Raw genomic sequence first — 20,898 nt, forward strand, 5'->3', positions numbered from 1 at the left:
AGTAAATAGAAACAGAAGGCTTCTTTAACATAATTCATGTTTCATAGAAGAGAAGCATTCAGGAAGTTGGAAAAGATGATTTTTTGCAGATGCCACTTACGTATTAAGGGGGTGAAGTGAGTACATCGTTAAAAAAGTAAGAAGTGCTGTTTCTTCCACTGTTTCTACTTCTCTTTCAAAAGCGAATAATTTTCAAATACTGCTGCTAACTATGTCCCTGAGCTCAGGAACCTCAACACCCATTCCTAAACCAAACTCATCTACCACATGGATGAGTTAACATAGTCCTCCTAAAAAAGGTTTACGTTATTCTCATGTTTCTCTGAAAAATAATTCATTTTTTATTTTTCTCACTTTCCTTCAATTACTGCTTCTTCCTTCCCCCTTCTGAATCTGTATGTGACTTTTCTCTTCCCTCTCAGTATGAACTACTAATATCATTTCAGTATTCCCCTCTGTCAATGGCGTATTTCCACCCCTCCATAATTTGGTCACCATGAATGAATGAGGTAAAGGCAAATCAAAGAGTAATGCTGAGAGTGCACCAGGCTAGGTAGGAAGCTGCCACTGGATGAATATAGAAGCCTAACTATTCATGTTATACCTTTGTTTACCACAGCCATGACAGACTCCAACAAGGTGATCATCAACTTGGCCCTCTTTGGTGTGACTCAAAGTGGAAAAAGTTCTGCTGGAAACATTCTGCTGGGAAGCAATGACTTCCACAGTAGCTTTGCTCCATGTTCCGTGACTAAAGGTTGTAGCCTGGGCCGCAGCTGTCACCTCCACAGCTTCATGCGCCGAAGGGGTCATGAGATAACCCTGCAGGTCAGGGTGCTGGACACTCCAGGCTATCCACACAGCCACCTGAGCAAGAAACATGTGAAAAAGGAGATCAAGAAGGCCCTGGCACATCACTTTGGGCAAGATGGTCTCCACCTTGCACTGCTGGTGCAGAGAGCAGACATGCCTTTCTGTGGACAGGAAGCATCTTCCCCAATCCGTATGATCCAGGTAATTCAAAGAGGCAAATTCACTAATGCCAGTATTCATATTTGCTGGACATTATCCTGACAGTTGTTAGTTTCTGTCAGGTCAGCTCTGACTCATGTCGACCTTACGTATAACAGCAAAACTTTGCCCTGTCCTGTACCATCTTCATGGTAGTTGATATGTTTGATTGAGTCTAACTGTAGCTATTGTGTTACTATATCTCACTGAGGGTTTCGCTCATTCACGGTGACCCTCTAGTTTACCAAACATGATGTCCTTTGCTAGCAATTGGTCTTTTCTGATGACATGTCCGAAGTAAGCAAGCCAAAGTTTTCTTAAAAGAATAAAGCACACAGTGCTGGTCACATTGAAATAGTAAAAATTACATGCTTTTCCCACCGATAGTCATTGTTACAATTTCCCTTAGGGGAATCAGTCAGTCATTTTACAACTGGGTCATATGAAAAAAAAAAATAGAAATGCAAAACTTCAGCAGTTCCCTAAGTCTCAAACCTTTGAGAACTGAAAACCTGAATATGTTTGTAAAGTGTGGTCCCCAGACAATCTGTATCAGAGTCATCTGGGGTGCTTGTTAAAAATACAGAGTCATTCAATACCTACTGAAACAGAATCCCTGGAATCCTGAGTATCTGTATTTTAATAAACTTTCCACATGATTCTTAAGGATGGTCAAGTTTCAGAACTACTGCCTAATGTACTGACTTGCATCTGTTCAATGTCATGGTGAAATCTCTTATAGTTCACCAACAAACTGGTGTTCATTCACTGACTCAGTTGTTGAACGCTGTGCATTGAGCACCTGCACAGAGCTCAATGACTGGTGAATAAGACATGGGCTCTCCCTTCAAAAAGCTTACAGTCTACAAGAGACAAATTGATAACAAACAAGAGTAAGACAATGCATTAAGTACTAAAATAGTATAATGTGAGAGGCTTCACTAAGACAGCACAGTTAAACATTCAGGAGAGATCTACGCTTTCCTCATAGGAAAGAAACAGAGGCAAGCACAGCCTCATCATCTGTAGGGTCAGTAACTCCTCCATTCTAGGCATGAGAAGCCTACAGCAAACTCAGAATGAAAAAAAAAGTATGACACCTTTGCCTAGGGCTCTACCGTTTTTGTTTGTTCCTTTGTTACAAGTTGCTAAGTTGAATATTTATTCAGTCAGTTTATGAGAGAAGCTGAATGGAGGAGAAATGCCCCGGGTATGGCCAGAGCTAGGAAATAGAATAATAAATCCGTGTGTGTGCACATGCACGCACGTGTGTGTGTGTGTGATTTGTTATTGTTGCTGGTTGCTATTGATTTGGGTCCCTTTCGTGGCAACCCCATGTATGACAGAACTAAACATTGCCCAGTAGTGTGCCATCTTCACTCTCACTGGTATGCTCGAGTCCGTTGTTGTGACCACTGTGTATTTTGAGTGCCTTTTTTTTTTTTCAACCTAGGTGGCTCATCTTCTAACATTATATTGGGCACTATTCTGTTGTGATCCATTGTGTTTTCACTGGCTAACTTTTTAAAGTAGATCACCAGGCCTTTCTAGTCTGTCTTAGTCTGTCCACCATGGGTGACCCTCCTGGTATTTGAAATACCAGTGGCATAGCTTCCAGCATTATAGCAACACACAAGCCATCACAGTACGACAAGCTGACTGATGGGTAGTGGATATATATATGTGGACATGTTATCAGGGGGAGAGGGACCAGTTCCTGGAGAAAACATCATGCTATGGTGGCCAGAAAAGAGGAAGACCCTCAACAAGATGGATTGACACAGTGGCTGGAACAATGGGCTCAAACATAGCAATGAATATGAGGATGGCTCAGGACAGGGCAGAGTTTCATTCTGTTGTACATAGGGTCACTATGAGTTGAAACTGACTTGACAGCAACCCAAAACAACATGTAGACTATGACCAAAAATTTCTGGAAGCTGCTCATTGTTTTCAGTCTCTTGATTCTCTAGCCTGGGCCACTCAAGTTTAATTGTAGGACTTCAGTGATATTACCTAGCTGCCTCACTGAGACATTGAGCTCAGAAAACCCATGTCTGTTAGAAGCTCCAGAGATAAACTGTATGGAAAATAAGGAGCGCATTTTTCATTCAAGTAGAATTTGTATATGTGCTACTCTTCTTTTGGTCTAATCTCAGACCATGCTGATGTAGGACCTGTTACATCCGGAAAGAGAATATACTTTGTTTTAGAGAAAGGATTTTTTCCTTTTAACTAGTAATGGCATAAGATTTTTCTTAAAAGAAAGACACACATTTTGTTTTTCAGTAATTGTGCATGTTTCTAAAAATGAAAAAAAAAAAAGCCATATGTGTAATTACAAGAAACTAGCGGAAAAAATTAGGGTGACAAGAGTATAAAAAATAATCCTCATTATCCAACTCCTGAAAAATCAAGGACATTCTGTACAAATCAAAGAAACGAGAAGATGATTGCAATTAAGAAACAATGTGGAATCTAAAAAAGCCCATAAACCGTTCCTAAGCTATTAAAGTCTGCATTTCAAAAAATATTTCTGTAGAAATCAAATGGAGGGAAACCTATCTCTATTACATAAGTGTACAGTTTTAAAAGTTTTTTTTTAATTCATTTAAAACTGCTGTTCAGTAAACATTTAGCTTTATTATGCTGTGGGCGTGTGCCATCGAGTTGATTCCAGCTCATAGCGACCCCATAGGACAGAGCAGAACTGCTCCCTAGGTTTCCCAGGCTGTGATCTTTAGGAAGTAGAGTGCCACAGCTTTCTACTTTGGAGTGGCTGGTGGGTTGGCACTGCTGACCTTTTGGTTTTCATCTGAGTGCTTTAACCATTGTGCAACCAGGGCTCCTTAGCTTTGTTATAAATGGATAAAATTCAGTAAATGCAAACAGTTATTTTTCAAAAGCTAAACTGACTCTCTTCCTATGTCCCCACTTTTTTCTCTATGATGGTTCTATGCTGAGTCAAAAAGAAAATTCTAAGAGACTTTTATTTTTAAAATAAATTTTTCCAGTTTTAGGATATAGAACAATATTGTAACTCCCTAATATATATATATATTTTTTTTAGATATAAGTGAATCTGATTCATACATGTCTCTGGTCTTTTTAAACAGTATCTGGTATACAGCCTTTCCCTCTTACAGCTGCCTTCCTTAATTCAATGTCCAATTCAGGAGTTGATGACAGAGAGGAGATGGGCTAAAACAAAGCTCAGATCCAGAATAATTTTCCAGAATAAAAAACTTCTCCTTCCCAGGAGAACTCAGTAGCCAAGTCTTAGTAATCCTCAGGGGCACCCACAAGCTCTGGAGGCACAGCAGGCCTCTTCTGGGCTTTCACCGTTGCTTTTGGTAAAAGGTCATCTAAGCACAAGCTGACTGTTTCTGACCTTCTTCCTGAAGGTGTCTCCGAAGCTGGTGGTAGCCATCTGGATGTGCTAGCAGATCGGCAGCAGCTGCATAACATCTGAATATTCAACAGCACCAGCAGCTGTTAGGAAGGATCAAGTAGCCCTTAAGGTTTTCTGGTTCCACACACACTACGAATTTCTTTTTCTTCGTGACTGAAGCTAAGTGGCAAATGGACCATCTGCCTTGCCCATTTTCCTTTCTCCTTTTCTGGGTCATCCATGCCTGCCACGGAAGGAGTCTGCAAGACTGATGCCAGGGAATTCCTGCACCTCTCTATTGTCTTTTTCAATGTCTTTCCCAGCTTGTGCTCTAATATTTTGCAGAGGGGTTACAGCCTGCTAGCTGTCATGATTGAAATATTTCTCCCAAATGATCCCTTTTTCTTTATCTATGTTAGGCCATCATTCATTACAGCAAAGTGATGGCGACATCAATGAGTCCTCTGCCCTAAACTGGGAAACAAAGGGAATGATTCATCTGAATTTTATCTGAATTGTCATTTGAATATTTTTTTAAAAAATCTAATATTAGTAAAGTCACCTTAGGGAAGAACTGACAGGCATCCAAGCAGCTCTAGGGTTGAACCCAGGAACTGACTAAAGTCCACATCCTTTCTGCTATCATAGTATCACATTTATTATGGTGTATAAGCAGGCTTCAAGCATGTATTTTTGTTTCCTAATCAACAACTCAACTGTTGATGTTGTGGGTGGGTTCGTGTACAAAAGGCTCAGAGAGACCAATGCGGGGCCTGAGAACACTAAATAACACAAACAGACTTAGTTATTAGATAGAACCTAGATGAAAACGAACCTTGCTGCTTTCTAGCTATATGACTATAAACAAATCACTGCAATTTACTTGGCTTCAGTTTCTCACTTGTAAAATGAGGATACTTTTACCTATGTGAAAGAGTTCTAAGGGTTATATTTAATAAAGTACCTGGCATTGTGCCTGACTTAGTGGGTTCACAGAACCTGATGAATAATTACTACTATCATTGTTGTCTTATTGCTATTGTTACTACCCAGATTGTGATGAGTAGTCATTCAAATGAACTACAAGATATGTGCAAAATATTATAAAGGTTAAGGGCATGGCTTCCGGAGTAAGCTATACCTGTGTTCAACTTCTTGCTTAACTACTCATTTGCTTTGTGACCTTGGGAAAGTTAATTAATTTCTCTAATCCTCAGTCTCTTCATTGGTAAATTGTGAATGATAATAGTGTCTATTTTACTGGGTTTACTGGTGATTGCCATATTGACAGAACAGTACATTGCTTAACCCAGACTCTGGTGGATGGTAAATCTTAGCTAAGCTCATTATTTTATTGGTAATATTTGTCATACCTTAAAAATAGGACATATTATTTGTATAAATAGCCTTTTTGGGCTTATCTCGATAGACTTCAGAAGAAAGTACAAGTGAAATCAAACATAAACCCCCCAAAAAACCAAACCCACTGCCATCGAGTCAATTTCAACTAATAGCGACCATATAGGACACAGTAGAACTGCCCCACAGAGTTTCCAAGGAGCACCTAAAGGATTTGAACTGCTGCCCTCTTGGTTAGCAGCTAGTACTTAACCACTATGCCACCAGGGTTTCATGGCCCTAATTTAGAACTATATGTAACTCCCTTAAAATTTTAGAAAACTGTGGGAAAAAATTCACTGGCTTAGTAAGGTTAAACTGAGAAGCCCCCAATTCAATGGAGAGTACATGAACCTGAGAGCTGAGGAACTCTGTTATAAGCCTGGGCCTGCCAACAATCAACTATGTGGCTTTGGTGAAGCTGTTTAACGTCACAAGGCCTCAATAGCCTCATCTGTAAAATGAGGCAATTTGAACAGACGATCTCTAAATTCCCTACCATCTGAGTATTCTCTGAACCCAAATATACATTCTCATCTAACAAGGTCTTATCATTCGGCTTTGGCTCTCTGAGAAGGAAAATGTGGCGTTTTAAGTGGGATGAGGGTAAGGGAATAGCATAAAACATAAAGAATGGCCCTTATTGTCCTCCTGTTCCATGATTTTTTTTTTTCTCAGTTGATGTAATAGTTGGCTTTTTTAAAAAAGTTTCCCCCTAAAAGTCCAGATGCTATGATTTCATCAACCACAAACAAATGGGGCAGGGCTGGTGAGGTCCTGGGAAAATGAACATAATTCCTGGAAAATAAAGTTTATACTCTTAGTTGTCCCAAAAGGACTAGACGAACTCATACCCATTAGCACTCTGAAACCTAACAATTCATGATTGATTGTAAACTCTCCATCTCACTTAGTACTGCATTTAAATTATTAACATCAGATAACCTACATTAACTTTATCTTGCTCTTGGATTTTTATGTGAGGTATCAATCAACTTTCTCTGGGTCCATAGAGAACATGTTTGGCCACTAACATGATGACTATACACCAAGTGACACTACTTGCAAATATTCCACTATTTTCTGGCCAAAAATCAATCTAAAGATTATAAGCTAAATCAAGCACTCTTTTCTCTTTTTGGCAGAAATTCAAAAGTGCAATTTCTCTCAGTTTAGGATATGAGCATCCTTTCATAAATAATTATCAACATGCAAAAACTTCCCAGTGACTGAACACATGGACTCATAAGTGGTGTAGAGCTTACAAATCTATTATCCTTAGGTTCTTTACCTCATTTTCCCTGAATGAGATTATGGTTTAAAGTAAAGAAACTATCTGGGGGTGACAAAGCAGGAACCTGTTAATGTTGAAGTGTACAAAACTAGAAACTAAAGGAACACTGTGAAAGTTACACCATTTAATACAAACAAGGACTAACCTAAAAAGAGAAGAACTATATGAATTCTATACTATCAAAGAATTCTGATTTTTTCAACTCGGGAAAGGATCATTGTGCCAAACAGTTTATTAACATGTATTTTTATTAGGGCAATCTTTAAAAAAATATTTCATGAAAATTATGGTCCAAGCATCAACCAATGCCCAGTGGATAGGTCTGAGATATGACTCAAGGGACTAAGGACAGTAGTATTAACTTGCCCTGGTGGCACAGTGGTTAAGAGCTCAGGCTACTAACCAAAAGGTTGGCAGTTTGAATCTACCAACCACTCTTTGGAAACCCTATGGGGCAGTTCTACTCTGTCCTATAGAGTTGCTGTGAGTCTGACTCATCGACAACAGGTTTGCCTTTATGTAAGCATTTTATTATTATGACAGTCAGTATGGCCACACCAGTGTTAACTGGGTGGATTTTAGGTCTGGCTCTAAATTTGAGAAACCTCCAGAGATCAGAGTGATCAAGGATCAAATGCAATAGTTTTACTTATACAGAAAATCTCATTAGCATATAATCCTCAATAAGACTCACTCACTCTCTTTACTTAGTATTTTATGTCTTTAAAAAAAAAACCAGAACCAATGTCATCGAATTGATTTTGACTCATGACAACCCTATGTGTGTCAGAGTAGAACTGGGTTTCACAGGATTCTCAATGGCTGATTTTTCAGAAGTAGATCACCAGGATGTTCTTCTGAGGCAACTCTGAGTGAACTAGAACCTCCAGTCTTTAGGTTAGCAGCTGAGCCTATTAATCATTTGCACCACTCAGGGACGCCCTTTATGTCTTTAAACCAAAAAACCAAACCTGTTGCCATTGAGTCAATTCTAACTCATAGAGACCCTATAGGACAGAGTAGAACTGCCCCATAGGGTTTCCAAGGAGCAGCTGGTGGATTCAAACTGGCAACTTTTTGGTTAGCAGCCATAGCTCTTAACTACTGCGCCACCAGGGCTCCCCCTTTTTAACTTTTACACATTTTTCAAGAATCAGCTCAAGACACCATCACATGCTAGAAACATTTCCTGACCCCTCTCTTTTACTCTCCCTTGCCAGCCCACCTACAACTGGGCTAAATATCTGCCTCTACAGTGCCAATCATATTTTCTGTATCACTTGGAGTGACAACAAATCGAAAGTATTTCTTTTCTGCATGTCCCTCTTCCTCATCTCTAACTTTGGTAAGTAGACAGAATATCCATTAGATATAAGCAAGAAATTTATCTATCTTGTTCCCCACTGTGTCCTTAAAACTCATTGCCATTGAGTCGATTCTGACTCATAGCGACCCTATTGGTCAGAGTAGAACTGCTGCATAGAATTTCCAAGGAGCACCTGGTGGATTTGAACGGCCAAACTTTTTTGGTTAGCAGCCATAGCACTTAGCCACTATACCACCAGGGTTTCCATTGTGTCCTTTTAGGGTCTAGAAAATACATGGAACAAATTAGACTCACAATAAATATTTGCTGAAGGAATGAACTACCTGGAGTTTCAAAAATTCAGATTCCCAGGCATTATCCCTAGAGATTCTGATGCATTTTTGGCAAGCATCCCAGGTAATTGTTGTTCAAATGGTCCAGAGACTAGATATGATATATGTTGTTGTTTGGGGTCATAGAGTCGTTTCTGACTCATAGAGACCCTATGTACAACAGAAGGAAATATTGCCCAGTTCTTTGCAATCTTCATGATCGTTGTTATGCTTGAGCCCATTGTTGCAGCCACAGTGTCAATCCATCTCCTTGAGGGTCTTCCTCTTTTTCTGTGATCTTCTACTTTACCCAGCATGATGTCTTTCTCCAGGGACTGGTCCCTCCTAATAACATGTCCAAACTATGTGAGACGTAGTCTCTCCATCCTTGCTTCTAAGGAGCATTCTGGTTGTACTTCTTCCAAGACAGATTTTTCATTCTTTGGGAGTCCATGGTATATTCAGTATTCTTCTCCAACACCACAACTCAAAGGCGTCAATTCTGCAGTCTTCTTATTCATTGTTTAGCTTTCGCATGCATACGACACAATTGAAAACACCATGGCTTGGGTCAGGCGCACTTTACTCTTCAAGGTGATATCTTTGTTTTTTAACACTTTAAAGAGGTCTTTTGCACCAGATTTGTCCAATGCAGTCATGGGATTTCTTGACTGCTGCTTCCTGGGGGTTGATTGTGGATCCAAGTAAAATGATATCCTTGACGACGTCAATCTTTTCTCCATTTATCATGATGTTGCTTATTGGTCCAGTTGTTAGAATTTTTGTTTATATCGAGCAGTTCTTTATGTTGAGATGTCACCCATACTGAAGGCTGCAGTCTTTGATATATGTAGCACTTTATTATTTTTTAACCATTATTCATTTATTTTAGGACCCTTTGATTCTTCCTCAATCAAATATTCTGCCCGATATATTGATAATATGACAAGCTCTGAAGAGGTCTGCTAATTTTGCTATGTCACCATTAGCAAAAATGGCATGTTGACATTATCGATATACTTAGGCCAAGTTGTGTTAGAGTTATGTGAATTAATTTGTGTTTTACGGGCATTCAAGAATACACCAATTAAAATAACTCTTTGAATAATTCTCTTGAAAGTTTAGAATCTTTCTGCTACAACAAATAACTAGTTTCTTATGTACTCATCTGAAAACTTCAATTCAAATTTTCTTGAAGCAGGCAACTTTTAGGAGAACTAGAAATATGCATACTTGGATCCACAATCAACACCCATGGAAGCAAGAGTCAAGAAGTCAAATGATGCATTGCACTGGGAAAATCTGTTGCAAAAGACCTCTTTAAAGTGTTAAAAAATCAAAGATGTTACCTTGAAGACTAGGGTGCACCTGACCCAGGCCATGGTGTTTGCAATCACCTCATATGCACGCAAAAGTTGGACGATGAGTAAGGAAGACTGAAGAAGAATTGACACCTTCAAATTGTGGTATTGGCGAAGAATATTGAATATAACACGGACTGCTAAAAGATCGAACAAATCTGTCTTGGAAGAAGTACAACCAGAATGCTCCTTAAAAGCAAGGATGGGAAAACTACTTTTCACATACTCTGGGCATGTTATCAGGAGGGACCAGTTCCTAGAGAAAGACATAATGCTTGGTAGAGAGTCAGTGAAAAAGAGGAAGACCCTCAAGGAGATGGATCGACACAGTGGCTGCAACAATGGGCTCAAGCATAACAACAATCGAGAGGATTGCATAGGACTGAGCAGTGTTTCATTCTGTTGTACACAGGATCACTATGAGTCAGAACCAACTCGGCGACACCTAACAACAACAGAATTATACAATTATGCTATGCTGTGGATAGACAAATTTTGAACAAGTACTAGGAAAAAAATTTGGACCAATGCCTTGAAAGTGTCCCTCTGAATACAAAATAGAAAGTGCAGACTACAGGCACACTAACGATAATGAACTACAGAACAAAGGAAAGCTTTAGAGGAAAGAAAAATTTTGCATTCCATAGATTAACTAAACTTCTTCAAAGCTAAGCCTTCAAAAAATAAATAAAGCCCTAAACCTTCTATTTGCAATGATAATGAAGTTCTAAATTCTAAATTAATCAAACAGAAATTTATGGACAGTTTACAATGTGCTAGAAGCTTTGATCAATATGGAAACTTACGTTTCTTCAAGGAGCTCACATCAAGTTGTACAGATAGCTGTACAAATAAATGACTCTGATCAAAAGCAGACTGTTTCAGGAGCTGTAATTCATAATCATGGCCTCAAGATGTTTCTCATTTAAAATATTTTGTCCCACAGTTGTCATGAGTATTTTCATACTAGACTTACATATCCTTCCTTACTCCCTTCCTCCCTTCCTCCCGTCCTTCCGTCCTTCCCTTCTCTTTCCTTCCTTTACCCTTCCTTTCTTCCTTTGCTTCTTTCTTTTATTTCCTTCTCTTCCCTGATCTCCCCTTATCCTTTCTTCCTTCCTCCCTCCCTCCTTCCTTCACTCCCTTCTTTCCTTCCTCTCCTTCTTCTCACTTTTTCAGTTATTCAATATAATAAATACAGTTCTATATTTTCCCAGACTGTCTTTAATTTTTTTTTCAAGATTTTTTTAAAACAATCCAAAAAAAAAAAAAAAAAATCTGTTGCCATCAAGTCGATTCCAATTCATAGTGACCCTACAGGACAGAGTAGAACTGCCCCATATGGTTTCCAAGGAGCATCTGGTAGATTCAAACTGTAGCCATAGCTCTTAATCATTATACCACCAGGGTTTCCTTTTTAAACCAGTTTATACTAATACACGTACCTTAGCCATCTAGTGTTGCTGTAACAGAAATACCACAAGCAGATGGCTTTAACAAATATAAGTTTATTCTCTCACAATCTAGTAGGCTAGAAGTCCAAATTCAGGGTGTCAGCTCCAGGGGAGGGCTTTCTCTTTTGGCTCTGGAGAAAGGTCCTTGCCTTCAATCTTCCCCTGAACTAGGTGCTTCTCTGCACAGGAACCCTGGCTCCAATACATGCTCTGTTCCTGGTGCTGCTTTCTTGGTGATATGAAGTCTCCACTCTCTGCTCACTTCCTTTTCCTTTTATCTCTTGAGAGATAAAATGTGGCACAGGCCATGCCCCAGGGAAACTCCCTATACCCTGGATCAGGGATGTGACCTGGTAAGGGCCTTACATCCCACTCTAATCCTCTTTAACACAATCAAATCTTGCCCCATTAACCAGAGGCAGAGATTAGTATTTGTAACACATAGGAAAATTACATCAATCACAAAATGGAGGACAACCACAAAATACTGGGAATCATGGCTTAACCAAGTTGACACATACTTTGGGGGGACACAATACAATCCATGACAACGTGTGACTCAACCTCTATGTGTGTTTCCTATACCGTAATGTGCTAACAAAGTGTCTGACACATAGTAAGCACTCCCCAAATGTTAGTTGTTCTTTCTTTTTTCTCTTCTCTGATTATCCCAGGCATTTTACATTTTTCTGGCTGTTATAAACTGGTAGGAACTTTGGAAATATTTTAGTAATGGGAGTGTTTGGAATGGCAGAAATGTTATTTGCTGTCACATTATCATGATTTCATATACTTTTTAAAATATTCAAAAATGTTAAATGGTTATTTCTAGATGCCTTTCATATTCTGTGAAAATTTGTCACATGCTGTTACTTTTGTATCAGTGTATTTTCACTAATCAAATAAGAATTTATTACATAATCATCTTCCACATATTACCAAACAACAGCCCTCATTAGAAGAAATCATCTGATAAATTGTATTTGATTCTAGGCATGTGAACTGAGAATAAAAAAAAAAACACAGTAGTATTTTGTAGTAGTGCCAGATCACCAAAGGTATTTTGATCTTAGCTTTCCTATTGTTTGTAGGCCAATTAATAGATTATAATCATGGCATTTAGTGATGATGAATATCCCAACATTCCTACCAAAAAATAAAAAAGAGATCACATATCCCTTGGTCAAGATCCTTTGGATTAAAGAAATTAAGTGGTTCTAATGAATTCAAGGTAACAAAAACCAAACCTGTTGCCATAGAGTCGATTCTGACTCATGGTGACCCTATAGGACAGAGTAGAACTGCCCTATAGGGTTTCCAAGTAGTGGCTGGTGAGTTTGAACTGTCAACCTTTTGATTAGTAGCCAGGCTCTAAGTCACAAAGCCACCAGAGCTCCTCAAGTTAACAGGCAAGTATTTTATAATTGATTACAGAAAATTATAAATGTAATTTTGTCATATGCAGCATTGTTAATTTTGAGGTAAGGTATGCACCAATTATAACAGCAAAATAAAATGGAGATCTAAAATCTTTTTTTCAGAAGCCCACCCACCTCCCTGCATTTGGTTGCAATAGTCAGATCCTTGACCCATCTTCACTTTATGTATGTTGACACAAAATTGGACCATATTGACTCCTTTGCTTATTTTTGAGGAATGCATTCCAAGGCAAATAGCCACTGAACTTCTTCTCTCTTTCAGAAACTTCTGGGACATGCTTGGAGGAATTATACTGCCATTCTTTTCACCCATGCAGAAAAAATAGAAGAATGTGGGCTCTGTGAAGAATCATACATCCAGAAGGCCCCTGATACACTGTTAACCCTAGTAAATTCTATTCATCACAGATGTGTTTTCCAGTATAAAAAAGGAAGCTCGCTTAATGAACAAAGAATACCAATCTTAGAAAGAATTATGGAATTCATAAAAGAAAATCGTTACCAAGGTCTTACCTTTAAATAAAATTTAGGTGAAAGGAAAGAAAGTATTGGGTTTTGGAGTCAGAAATCTGGTTTCAAAAACTGTCTGTCCTAGCATGGATGTGTACAGTCAGAACTCCCACACACTGTTGATGAGACTATGTTAGAAAAACCACTTTGGAAAACTGTTTGGCCATTATCTACTAATGCAAACCTGATGACAGAGCAATTCCATCCCTAGGTGTATCTCTGGCAGAAATGTGTACATTTGTGCACTAAAAGACATGTAAAAAATGTTCATGGCAGGACAAATATTGTATGAGACCACAACTGTAAAAACTCATGAAAAGGTTTACACACAAAAAGAAAGAATCTTTGATGGTTACAAGGGAGGGGAGGGGTAGGGATGAAAAAAACACTAGACAATAGATAACCTTGGCGAAGGGTGAGACAGTACACAATACCGAGGAAGCCAGCACAACTTGTACAAGCCAAGGTCGTGGAAGCTCCATAGACACATCCAAACTCCCTGAAAGACCGAATTGCTGGGCTGAGGGCTGTACGGACCATGGCCTCCGGGAACATCTAGGTCAATTGTCATAACATAGTTTATAAAGAAAATGTTCTACATTCTACTTTGCTGAATAGTGTGTGTGTTCTTAAAAGCCTATGAGCAGCCATCTAAGATACTCCACTGGTCTCATCCCTTCGGAAGCAAGGGAGAATGAAGAAAACTAAAGATACAAAGGAAAGATTAGTTCAAAAGACTAATGGGCCACATCTACCACGGCCTCCGCCAGATGAGTCCAGTACAACTAGATGGTGCCCAGCTACCACCACTCACTGCTCTGACAGGGATCACAATAGAGGGTCCCTGAAAGAGCTGCAGAAAAGTGTAGAATAAAATTCTAACTTGAGAAAAAAGACCACACTTAATGGCCTGATAGAGACTGGAGAAACCCTGAGACTATGGCCCCTGCACACCCTTTTAGGTCAGTAATGAAGTCATTACTGAGGTTGACCCTTCAGCCAAAGATTAGGCCCATAAAACAAAATGAGACTAAACTGGCACAGCAGCCGAGGGGCAAGGACTAGAAAGCAGGAGGGGACAGGAAAGCTGGTAATAGGGAACCCATGGTGGAGAAGGGAGAGTGTTGACATGTCGTGGGGTTGTTAACCAATGTCATAAAACAATATGTGTACTGTTTCATGAGAAATTAGTTTGTTCTATAAACCTTCGCCTAAAGCACAATTAAAAGAAAAAAAGTTAAAAAAAACAAAAAGAATTCATGGCAGTACATGATAGCTACAACCCGAAGCTATCCAAATATCCATCAACAAGAATGGATAAGTAACTGTGGTAGATTCACACAATGGAATATTATAGAGTAATGAGAATTAGCAAACTACAACTACATGCAACAATATAAATGAATTGCCCAAACAAAATGTTGAAAGAAAAAAGCCAGACACAAAACAATGTATACTTGTAATTATTCTGCATGTTCAAATGATTACACACACAGTACGTATGTACATGTAAACACATATAGGACTGTTTGTCTTTTTTAAAAAACTTTTTCATATTACATACTCTACAGCATCTTGGGGTTTTTTTCCCTCCATTTAATACTACTTCATATCAATCCCTCCAACTCTAAAACACAGCTCAGGTTCATTCTTTTTAAAGGTCGCATAACATTCCCTGTTGCATACGTAATAATCTCTGTGACGACTGCTCTATAGAGAACATTCCACTTCTCTGAAACTCAGAGTAATGCTCCAGCAACTCTTCATGTACACGTATTTTTACATAATACTGACTTTTTGCTTTAAGTTATATTTCCAGGAATGGGATTTTTGAATTGAAGCATATATACATTTTAGTTTTAATTTTTTTATATCTTACCTGGTTTCTTTCCACGAATGTTGTAACAAATTTTATTTTCCACAACAATGTGATACTCTTTTCCTGTATCCCTAACCAGCAATAGGTGTTATTGCCTTCAACACCTATTGCTAATACCAGTTTGATAAATGTAAAATCAAATTTCATTGTTACATTAATTTGAATTTCTTAGAGTACTACTAAATTTGATCACCTTTCTATAAGCATCTTGGTCATTTAGGTTTGCTCTTCTATGAATTACCTCTTCACATTCTTTGCTTTTTTTTTTTTTTTGTCATTTTCTGTTGGATTATTTCCTGCTTTGCAAATTGGAAGAACTCTATGTATATTATAGATATTAGCCCTCTGGCTTTGGGGTTGCAATATTTTTTCCAAATATATTATTTGCCCCTTAACTTTGTGGAGCCCTAGTGGTACAGTGGTTAAGAGTTCGGCTGCTAAACAAAAGGCTGGCAGCTCAAATCCACCAGCCGCAGCTTGGAAACTCTATGGGGCAGTTCTACTCAGTCCTAAAGGGTCGCTATGAGTCAGAATCAACTTGATGGCAATGGATTTGGTTTGGGCTCTTTTTTTTTTTTAACTTTGTTTTTATGGTAAGTTTTACCAAACTTAATTTGTGAACTTTCCTATAGTCAGATATTTCTATGTATACGGCATAAGATAAGGTTTCAGATTTATTTTCTTTTAGATAGGTAACCAGCTGTATACACTCTATTAAATAACTCAGTCTTTTCCTACTGAAGTGGTAGATTTGTTGTTAGTTGTCATCAAATTGGCTCCAACTCACCGCAACTCCATGTACAAATAAAATGAAATGTTTCCCTGTTCCGTGTCATATTCATGATCACTGGTGTGCTTGAGTCCATTGTGGTGGCCACTGTGCATCTTGAGTGCTTTCCAACTTAGAGGGCTCATCTTTTAATGGTAAGAGTAAGAAATAATTCTCCAACAGCCCTTCACATCATTCGAGAGAAAAAGAACAAGGCAAGAGAATATGAGGTATTTAGAACTCATGTTCTGACAGTGTCCACAAGCTGGTGTAATACTATTTTGAGAAATTGGACTAGTTTAGCAGATATGTTTCGAAAAATACATGGTGGTCATGATGATTTTTTAGTTAGCCTATCAACAGAGTCCCACAGGTTTATGAATGTGGACATAGCCTTGGTCATAGGACTGGAGTTGAAATACTCTTTCTTTGTGACACAAATTAATAATGGACTGTGACCCGAGGAATTAAGCTTCAGTACTCTGGTGGTGTAGCAGTTAAGTGCTATGGCTGCTAACCAAAAAGTCAGCAGTTTGAATTCATCAGACACTCCTCGAAAACTCTGCGGGGCAGTTCTACTCTGTCCTGTAGGGTCACTATGAGTTGGAATCGACTCGATAGCACCATTTCTTTTTTAGGGGACCCTATTTTTTATTATGGCTATAATGATGAGTGTCTTAGTTATTCAGTGCTGCAATAATAGAAAATTCTACAAGTGGATGACTTTAGCAAACAGGAATTTATTCTCTCAGAGTTTAGAAGTCTAGAAGTCTGAATTTGGGGTGCCAGCTTTAGAGGAAGACTTTCTCTCTCTGTTTGCTCTGGGAGAAGTTCCTTGTCATGAACCTTCCCCTGGGTCTAGGAATTTCTCAGCACAGGGACCCTGGGTTCAAAGAATGTGCTCTACTTCCAGATCTTCTTTCTTGGTAGTAGGAGGTCCCTCTCTATCTGCTCATTTCTTTCTCTTTTTATATCTTGTAAGATAAAAGGAGATGCAGATCACACCCCAGTGAAACTCCCCTTACACTGGATCAGGGCTGTGACCCAAGTAAGGGTGTTGTATCACACCCTAATCCTCACTAACATGACCTAATCCTGTCTCATTAACATAGCGGACTGCTCACCGCCAAATGAGACCATAACCATAGGCATAGAGGCTAGGATTTACAAAACATCACAAAATGGAGGATAATCAAATCACAAAATGCAGGACAACTACACAATACTGGGAATCTGGCCTAGCCAAGTTGACACATATTTTGAGGGGACACAATGCAATCCACGACAATGAACATATCATCGTTGCTAACTTATTAAGAATTTATACTCTTCCGGGAAAATATATACTTAGAACTCTTTGAAAAATCTCTTTCACAAGCATCGAATTTTTTTTGTCCTATATATCCTGTTTTAAGAGAAATTGTTATCCTTTCATACGAAAACTGAAAGTTATGGAAAAAATTATGTTGCCAAGATTATTTTCTTTTGCTAATGTTATTGAGAATGACTTTTAGTTTGCATTTTTCATTAATCTTTTTCAAAGAGAAACTTAGTTGTGGTGTTGATTTTGGATGGCTCCTGCACTGTTCTTTCCAAATTCCCCAGGTGTGAAAAGTTGAGTGGGTTTTAAATTAACAAGTATCAGCCAAATACATAATCTTGGGGCTGAATAGTAAAGTGGATGTACGTATCAAGAGGATTTTCTACTGGGATGTATGATATTCTAATGAGGAAATTACAAAAACAAATACAAAATTTTGTCAGAGCAGGCTTGATATGAAGGCTTATCACATGAATGCCGTTGAAGAAATGATCAGATATTAATAATTGCTATTTGAACCATTCTGTAGGCGTCATGTAGCAATGGAAAGGCATGAACAGTGGTTATCCCCTTCACCAAAAGAGATCATTCCTTCTTCTTGCAATTATTGAGCCCTGGGCTTATTTCTGCTGCTGTTGCTAAGGACGATAACCTGCCAGACAGGAAATGATGTTGATTAGGACATAAAATAACACTTAGACACATTTTTTACTCAAATATCTAGACAACTGGGAATAGTGTGTATTATGAGGGGGGTGGGAATTAGGAAGAGGAAGAAAAAAGGGAATACAAAATGGTGAAAAAATACAATACACAATAATTAATTCACACTCTGAAATTCCAGATGGCTCATTTTCAAACCAACAATTATTTCATTGTTCTGGGTCCTTCGTCCAAATATTTTTTGGAATTATTCTCTTATGAATTATCACTGCCAAGATTTATCCAAAGGAAAAACCGTAGCTATAAAAAGTGCAATAAGCAAGAATGTGTAAGTCACTAAATCATTCCCAAGTTGGTATCTTAACAAGATGCAGTTTTGCACAGAGGTGTATTAGCCATCAGCGATTACTCAACTTTTCATTATTATTGCCAAATTTGGAATTATCATACAAGTGTACTAAAATAAGATGCATCTATAAGAGTTGCCCCGTAAATTATCTATCTTTCGATCCATCTGTCATCTATCAATCTCTCTCTCTCTGTCCATCTGCTTGTGTGTCTGTCTGTCCATCTATCCGTCAGTCTTTCTGTCCACCTGCCCACCTACCTGCCTGTCTGCCTGCCCACCTACCCAGAAGTTAATGACCTCTCTTAAGTTGGCTTTTGGGATGGGCTGTCCTCAACAACAATGCACTAATCAAAGAATAAAAGCAAGATGGTTCTTTCAAAAAGGCAACTGCTGTCAAGTGCAGAAGCCTGGTGTTGCCAAGAGAACTCTTCCTACAAACTCCCACAACAAAATGAAAAAAAAAAATTGATAAATTCTCTTTGTAACCATTCCAAAGGAGCATTTGATGATCTCATCTCTCCCTTCAGAGACTCTTAAATTCTCCACTGAAGGAGCTAGACTAATCTTCTTAGATGAACTACTAGAGCTTAAATTGTTTGTCACTATTTTTCCCTACAATTTAAACAAAAGCTAAACTTTTCACTTAAATAAAAGAAACTGCATGACCATTTAACTAGGAAGTATGTTGCAATGAAAAAGAGCATAAGATTAATAAGAGCTGGAAGATCTAGGTTTCAACTAATTATACATTAGCACAGGCATTTATTTAACTTTTCTATTGATTCTTTGGGGTTAAATGATTGGTCTATCTCATAGGGAGTTAAGAAATGGATTAGACGTGAGAAAGCACTTTGTAAACTACAAATAAAAAAAAAAAAAAACCTGTTGCCTTTAGTTGATTCTGACTCATAGCAACCTTATAGGACAGAGTAGAACTGTCCCATAGGGATTCCAAGGCTGCAATCTTTATGGAAGCCGACTGCGGCATTTTTCTCCTGCGGAGCAGCCAGTGGGTTCGAACCGCTGACCTTTCCACCAAACACTTAACCACTGAGCCACCAGGGCACTTTTTGCAACCTGCAGAGCACTAAATATCCTAAAAATTCTGTAAAAAATCCATGACAGTAGACAGAGGCTACTAATGTATCTTACCTCCCTACTTTTGATGAAGGACATAGTTCATTCCTTAACTAAAATTTTGGAGAGTACATATTCTCCACAAGGCAGCAATTTGCAATGTCATTGTCAGTTGAGTTACACTAACTTGCCTCCCCTAGTTCTTGATTTTATTTTGTATCTTTGTGATAAAGTTTTAGTCTTCACACTATTGCATTGTACTTAGAACCAAGACTTGTGTCACAATTTATGTAGCTAAATTACACAGCTAATGTTGCGTGCTTCTGACATGTTTATATTTTTTAAAGGTACAAAATGTCATTTCCCTTTAAGGCAAGTTGAGGAGGGATATTCATTCCCCTTTAATACACACGTTATGAGCAATGGTGAGGCACTCCCCTACCACCAAGAGCCTGAAAATACAGTTGTTTCTATTGATTTTAAAGCAAATCAAAATACATTAGGAAGAGAGGCATTAACCTCCTAGTCTAAGAGTCGGAAAGCTCTCTGAAGCCTTATCGATGATATTAAACCACTGAGCGGCGTGAATGAACAGTACCAGCCAGCACCTAAAAACGGATTTCAGTAGGCGGAGGAAGGCGGAGTTTCAGTAATGAAGAGCTCTAGGGGGGAAGAGAAAGACATCACTTCCGGTATAGAGGGACAGCCAGGTCTGCTCAGAGATAGGGCCAAAGCCTGCGTGAAATATTCCTTAAGACACTCACTGCATAGTTCTTATACATCAAGTAATTCTCTAAATAAGAATTCACCTGCTTAGGAGATGTGATACCAGTAAAGTGGTGACAGGGATGGCTCCCTATCAAAAACTGATAAAAAAAAAAAAAAACCTGATATCAACATAATATATGTTAGTTAACATTGATTATATTGATTATATTCCAGGCACTGTTTTAAGATTCTACAGGTATTGACTTATAAAATCTTCACAATTCTATGAGGTAAAAAAAAATTATTCCTATTTTACAGAAGAGGGAAGTAAGGAACTATAAGAAGCTAAACTGTTGCCGAAGGTCACCTAGCATTAAACTGCAGAGCCTGGAATAAAACTTTGGCAATCTGGCTTCAAAACCAATACTACAAAGCTCCATGGAGTCCTCAGCATCGCTGAGTCACCTGCAGATGCAGGTTTCTGGACCTGCAGAGCTGTAGCCCAGACTCTGAGACCTAGTTAAATACACGAATATTGTTCTACAAGGTCCCTTATTAGCTACCATACCCTTTCCCTTGCTGAAATGCTTCTTAATAAACTTCTATCAGTTACTTTAAAATTTTTTAAATAGTCTA

General features: G+C 38.5%; 1 protein-coding gene across 1 annotated transcript; it reads left to right on the forward strand.

Annotated features, from left to right (window-relative positions):
- The first annotated feature begins 621 nt into the window (after nucleotides 1–621).
- GIMD1 (GIMAP family P-loop NTPase domain containing 1) lies at nucleotides 622–13,509 on the forward strand. Its single transcript, XM_049885591.1, has 2 exons — nucleotides 622–1,014; nucleotides 13,249–13,509. The coding sequence occupies exons 1-2, from the start codon at nucleotides 622–624 to the stop codon at nucleotides 13,507–13,509; spliced, it is 654 nt and encodes a 217-aa protein (XP_049741548.1).
- The last annotated feature ends 7,389 nt before the right edge of the window (nucleotides 13,510–20,898 follow it).

Source organism: Elephas maximus, chromosome 5 (genome assembly GCF_024166365.1).
Source record: "Elephas maximus indicus isolate mEleMax1 chromosome 5, mEleMax1 primary haplotype, whole genome shotgun sequence".
NCBI lineage: Eukaryota > Metazoa > Chordata > Mammalia > Proboscidea > Elephantidae > Elephas > Elephas maximus.

Bases quoted from the DNA above. Each gene is read 5' to 3' on its own strand.
- GIMD1 (XM_049885591.1), top strand. From the start codon at position 622: ATGACAGACTCCAACAAGGTGATCATCAACTTGGCCCTCTTTGGTGTG. The intron at 1,015-13,248 runs GTAATTCAAAGA...TCTCTCTTTCAG, and splicing joins CCCCAATCCGTATGATCCAG to AAACTTCTGGGACATGCTTG.